General features: G+C 46.3%; 1 protein-coding gene across 1 annotated transcript; it reads right to left on the bottom strand.

The window, feature by feature from the left end:
- Nucleotides 1-3,571: 3,571 nt before the first annotated feature.
- Nucleotides 3,572-4,963, bottom strand: LOC144170289 (uncharacterized). Its single transcript, XM_077700027.1, has one exon. The coding sequence runs from the start codon at nucleotides 4,961-4,963 to the stop codon at nucleotides 3,572-3,574; it is 1,392 nt and encodes a 463-aa protein (XP_077556153.1).
- Nucleotides 4,964-6,602: the final 1,639 nt, after the last annotated feature.

Raw genomic sequence — 6,602 nt, 5'->3', positions numbered from 1 at the left:
GCGACAAGCTGCCTGATCCCCTCGACGGCGATGCTGTGCGGTTTTCGTACACACGTGGCCAGAAGAACCTTCCTTCTGTTACTGTTACTGACGTTTTTTTGCATCTCGTGGAAGGCGTGTGCTTTTACGAGAAAGGACAATTCAAGAACTACAAGATGAGCGACGCCTACAACGCTTTTCTGAGCGGCAAAGTGAAGCAGGTTGTGTCATTCAAGGCCGGCAGCCGGAGTGAAGGCGTCGTCGTAGTTTCAGCTACAGTGGAGGCCAGCCAAGCGCTTGACAAAGCATACACGCCGTGGTGTGTCATCAGATATAATGGAAGTGTAGTCAGCGGTCACTGTACATGCATGGCTGGGTAAGTAGCACTTTTTTCGTAGTAATGAAATTACGGCAGTTACGGCCTAACCGTCAGCGCATACCCACTCGCCACGGCAGTGAAATGTCTTTTGTTAATGAGCTCTACTTTTCGGCTTAGATTTTTTCCAAACTTGCTACCACGCTTTAACAATGTAACTGCAGCACAAATTAAAAAAAGAGCTGAGTTAGCCGGCTTCCCATCCTTCGTGCGACGTGTGGTTCTAGAACAAACTGTAGACGAATGCGCATTAATTGCCGGTTCGTTGTAGTACCGTCAATTGTTTACTTGTCACCCAAAGCGCGTGCCACACGAATAAAACCGTACATGCGGTGTAACTTCCAGCGTACGTCATTGGCGGTGTGTTGTTTTTTCACAGGACTTGGCACTCTTATTTCTCAGCATTTTAAAGCGGAAAAAAATATATTCACAACTGTTAATGGAACTGCTATGGCACCAATTACTAGTTACCTTTGTTCAACTGTTGTGTTCTAATAATATTGAAAGTGTCATCAGCATACACAATTCATAGCTACCCAATGTAGCTGCATGTAATGTTTTGTTTAAAATATTTTTGTGGTACCTATAATTTGTGTTTTTGGTGCACTTTGTTGAGATCCTGCGTGTTGTCGGCATTGTATGTTCCAAGCTTGGGGAATGCTGCACTCATGTGGCTGCCCTTCTTTTCTATGTTCAAGCAAGTGCAGCGCATGCGCTTAACACCGAGTCCCCAACTGAAAAAGCATGCTGGTGGATTGAAGTACCGAAAACAAGCAGAGTAAGGCACTGACGGCATGAGGCTTTCGTTTTCGTTGTCATTGTCTACACCAAAACTAATTCGAAAATTGTATGCAGGAAGCACCAATCAGCGACATGATTTTCTTCAAGCCAAAGGTTGGACAGCCAGTCCCCGAACAAGTTGCTAGGCCTCAAGAGACAATTCCAGAATTGTCGAACGATCAAGTTCGAAGCTTCTTGCGTCAAGTCAAAGCTAGTTTCTTTAGACAACTTTTTCTTTCAGAAGTTGTTACTTGTCCCTTAGTTTTAAAAGTTTTCCTGGTGATCAGGAACAACTTTACGGGCTAGTTGTTACCAGGAAGTGCGTGAGCATTAAGTGTTGGACGCAGTACGTTGGCGGTATATTTTTTTCCTTGTTTTCTCGCAGGTAACTGACCCAAAGACACTTCTTCTGAGCTCGATCACGGACAGTGAAGAGACGGATTCTGCACCAGAAGCAGCTGCTGAGCAACCCGAGCGACAAGAACAGCCTCCGGAGTCTTCTCCACTGCGACTTGGTTTTTACGCAAACATCAGCTTGGAAGCAGCAAAGGAAGTCCAACTGACTTCTGAGCAATGTAACGAAATTGAGTTAAACACCAGGGGGCAGTCTAGATCACCGAGATGGCTGCAAGAACGCCAAGGAAAAATAACAGCTTCAGTGCTCCACCGTGTAGCTGCATGCCGAACTGGTGCTGATGGGCTCGTAGCAGAACTTATGGGCTACATAAAGACACCTCGTCTCGCGGACCTTCGGTACGGCTCTGAAATGGAGCCAAATGCTAAGGCCGCATTCATTGCCAGCGAATCTAAAAGACACACAGATTTGCAGATGAATGACTGCGGGTTGTTTGTTATGGAAAGGCTACCTTTGCTTGCTGCATCTCCAGATGCCATTCTTTCTTGTGAATGCTGTGCAAAGGCAGTGCTGGAAGTCAAATGTCCTGCATCGGTAAAAGGTATTTCCCTCACTAACACTAAAAAGCACCCAGCCTACCTTAACGACAGCTTACAGCTTAAGCGTGAACACTCGTACTACACCCAGGTGCAGGCACAAATGGCCGTAACTGGCCTCCGTCGATCATACTTCGTCGTGTTTACCGGAGTGTCTCTCACAGTTGAGCTCATAGCCTTCGACGAAGTTTTTTGGGCAACAGTTGAAGTGAAAGCAGAACGTTTCTTCTTCAGCTACATATTCCCCGAACTGTCTTCACGAATTTCAAAGCAAATGGAATGCGCACGAACAACCTGCCACTGCCATGGTGCTCGGACGGGCAGAGTTGTTGAGTGCTCGTCGTGTCTTGCCACATTTCATTTATTATGCATCAAGCTCAACCGCACGCCAACGTCCTGGTTGTGCACTGCATGCCAGGATGCCAGCCAGGCTAACATGGATTGAAGTTTTGCCAAATATTGAGAGGCGAATAAAAAGAATGCACCACTCAGCCTGCACAACTAAGTACAGTACGCTAATGATTTCGCTGGTTTGACGGTGGACTGAATGAGCAATAAAACGTTTTCATGCCCAACAAAGCAGTTTCAGGTGAGTGCGTTTATCTTGGGGGGAAATTGATCACTGCCCTTCTCATAATTGTGAAGGCGAATGAAAAAAAGAATATTATATACAACACGCCACACACAGTTTAATTGAAAAATAAGCAAATGAAAACATTTTGAAATAAATGCAGAAATTACGAAAAATGCTAAATACCCACACAAACTGCCAAGCACTGAACGTACAAGAAAAAATCATTGCATCAACCTTTAAGTACATGCATGTGATAAAAATGCACAACCATAGCAATGCACACAGGAACTGCCAAACTGAAATAAAACGCCCATCAGCACCAAAAAAATTAAGGCAGAAACAGCGAGAGAGTTCTTCGTAGCTACACTAAAAAAGTCGAAAGCTCACATGTGGTATCAATGCACATACTCTAAAGCTTTACAGGCAATACCTAAAAAAACTAGCCTGTTAAGCAGACATTTAACAATAAAAAGAGAAGCTTTAGGTGCGAAATAGCAAAACATTTCTCCTTGTGCAAAACATTGCATCTGCCTTTAAGTAGATGCTTGTGACAAACATGGGCACCCAGTAGCAATGCAAACAGGACTTGCCTAAATAAACTAAAACACCCATCAAGGAGTCAATAAGAAATGAATACTAAGGCAGAAGATAGCAAAATAATTATTTCTAGCTACACTAAACAAGTCAAAACTGGTAGGGGGCGTAAACACACAAACTGTAAAACACTACAGGCGATGCAGAAAAAAAAGGACTATTAAGCACACACGACTTAGCAAAAAATGAATAACCTTGGCGTGTCAACTAGCGCAACATTTATCATTGTGCCACAAAAAAAATGTGCAAACACTATTCATGCAACGGCAAAATGTTTTCACTCTTTAGAGCACCACGCACAGCCAACTCTGCTGAGTTCACTGCTCATCATTTATGATGGGTGTTTGCAAGTTCACCAGTCCACTGCACACCACCACCAGCTTGTCAATAGTTGCACAATTTCCATCACCGGCTCTCTTAATGAAGCTGATGGGCAACACAGTCTGGAAGATTCTGAATACTTTGAGCCTCTGTATGGCTCTCTCAACATGTATTCTCACACTCGACAGTTTCCTTGAAGTAGTTACTTCCCCACCTGGCAGCTGTTTGCGCTTTTTCGTCATGGACGGCATCACAAGTACTGCACCACGAGCTCCAACCATCTCTTCACATCTGAAGCCTCGGTCAACCAAAAACACATCTCCTTCTTCTACCTTGTCGAGCAGCCCACTATGCAAGGTCAGCTTCTTGTCCGACACTCTGCCGCCCCAAGCCTTTGACACAAACGAAATTGCTCCTGATGGTGATACAACAACCAACAGCTTCACTGTGTTATGATGCTTGTAGTTGGAGTATGTTTGGCTTCTGGCTGTCATGTAAGTGGGCCTTCGAATAAATATCTCAGTGCAGTCAATAATGCCTCTGACCTTCTCAAACAATGGGTCTTGAAACGCTTTTGGCTGGTGAGACCGAAGTGCCTTCCGAGATGGCCAAATGACAAATTTTTTCATGTTTACCGCCAGGACATCAACCCACGCATGAAAAACTTCACTTACGCTGCCTGCCGAAATGCCAAATCGCCCTGCCAAATCCTTCGTAAGCAGGCCCAGACGCAGCCGCATCTGCACAATTATAAATTGCTGCTGTGGGTTCAGGCGTGTCTTCGCAGTGGGTGTCCAGATAGACAGCACTAACTGAAGCAACGCAGTGAACATTGCTTTGGAAACCAGCCCCGTATGGAACTTGACAGACTTGTCAGACTTCATCACGATGTCCTCAGTTACCTTCGGAAGATCAAGTGGCTCTTCCTGTCTGGTTTCAAGTATGGGAATTTTGTGGTTGGCCGCTGCTAGCTCCTGCTCCAATTTAACGATGCGCTTCTGAAGCATTTCGTTTTCTGCAAGCTTATCCTGGATATCTTGCGCAGAAAGAGTCGTTTCTGTGGCAGCATCCGACGTTTTCTTTGTGGTTTCCTGGTGAGCACTGTCATCGGGAGGTGATCCGGGGTCACCCAGAGCAGGTTCGAGCCGCTGCTTTTTTCGTGCACGGTTGAATCTCGTCAGCTTTTGTTCCAAGTTGCCATGCACCCTGTACGGGAACACACTTGGAATGTGATCTGGGTGTGTAGGGTCCGAAGATGGCTGGCCTGAAAATAGATACGCACCAAACTTGTTAAGTCTATCAGCACTGAATATGTTGACAACCTCAATTTGACTTATGAAGATCAACAGGCAGAAAAAATTAAATACGGGCATGAGTGTGAATGCCATTGCGGCATTTTTCGTCTTTAGGCACATGCGGCAACGCTAAGGACTAAAATTAGCAGTGAAAAGTCAAGAATCCATTTTTTTCTGAAGATCCAGCTGAGTGACTGCGCACACGAAGGCTCGTTACAAAAGACGGATTGATTGCGGTATTTAACACGCCGAAACTACAAAGGTTATGACGCGTGACGAAGTGGAGGGCTCCGGATTAATTTAGACCACCTGGGGATCTTTAGCGTGCGCCGAAATCTCGAACACACGGGCTTTTTGGTTTTCGTCTCCATCAGAAAAGCCGCGGCCGGGAATCGAGGCCGCTTCCTCGGGCTCAGCAGCACAACGCCTTGGGCACTGCGCCACCGTTATTCTGACCTGTAGCATCAGCATCACCGTATCATATTTTTTACAACTGTAGCGTGAGCCTGCGGCCAACATCACAGCGTTTGTCAGCGCTGCAGCTTCACACCCGTAACATCTAGGCTGCTGGCTGGTTCTCGACAGAGCAGTGAGCCCGTTACGACCGCCGGCTGGCTCCGAACAACAGTGCTCTCGTTATGCTCCACACCGCTATCATCAGCGCTCAGCAGACCATGAAAAAGTGTGCACCGGGACGTTATAAGGCCGTTATGAGATGTCTAGAACTAGGTTACGCGAAGCACGAGCTATGCTCACTAGATACGAACTACGCAGCAGCCAAAACTGTTATCTCGGAGAGTGGACGCTGGCAACACGCGTATGAACACTTTCTTTGGATGCTGAGCAGACGAAAAGACTACTCACAGACTATGCCTGTTCGTCTAATGAAACAAGCGGAAAATATTTACCTTGAATGAAGTGTGCAGAACAAATCTGCGAGCTTTTCGTCGGTGCCCAGTTGTCTCGTCGCATCGCGGCTATTTAGGCGCTCCGTCTCACAGGTTCAGTGGGGAACCTGAACGTTCTTATCTGAGACAAAAGGTTTGTACCCGATCGTAGGCTACAACCTGGCACACAGCAGCACGAGCCACGTTGCCTGGACTTAGAAGTTGAAGATTCGCGGCAAGAAAGCATGCTGAAACCGCGAAGTCCGCGTCCCTACACAGCAGCAAAATGCGCAGTTCGGGGAGAGACCGGATGATTGCTAGGGGCGCTTCCGGTCACTGGCGCGCTAGCGCACCCTGGTGGCGCGGCGCCTGTGAAACCGCGTGTATACATCTTACACACGACAAGGGGATGCAGTACACAACTTTGGCTTTGCATTCAACAAACTGTGACTGGTGTTTCACACCACAGCCCTTTTTGTGCGAAGACCCTCTATTCTTGCTGTCTAACTTCCTGTATATTGCGGGACAAAGCTTTTCTAATTTATTTTTTGCTGAAAAAACCTCTTCCACGTTGAACCTGCCAGGTATCTTTTTCACCCTATGCGAAATTGCGTGTATATACGGGATAACAGCAAAACGATGTAGTTTTTCCTTTGCCCGCCTTGACCTTCCGGAATTTTTTAATTTTTAGAAAACTTTGTTTGCCGCAGAAACACGCACATGCTCCGGGAATCCTGCCTGTTTTAGTCTGGTAACTTGGCAGGCGAAATTGGCACCCATGCTGTAAACACACGACTTCGTTAACGACGAATGCAGGCTGTTAACGGCTATACCCAACTTTACCA

Source organism: Haemaphysalis longicornis, unplaced genomic scaffold (assembly GCF_048455015.1).
Source record: "Haemaphysalis longicornis isolate Haplotype H1 unplaced genomic scaffold, Haemaphysalis longicornis Haplotype H1 scaffold_1, whole genome shotgun sequence".
NCBI lineage: Eukaryota > Metazoa > Arthropoda > Arachnida > Ixodida > Ixodidae > Haemaphysalis > Haemaphysalis longicornis.
This window is presented reverse-complemented; position numbering and strand designations above follow the sequence as displayed.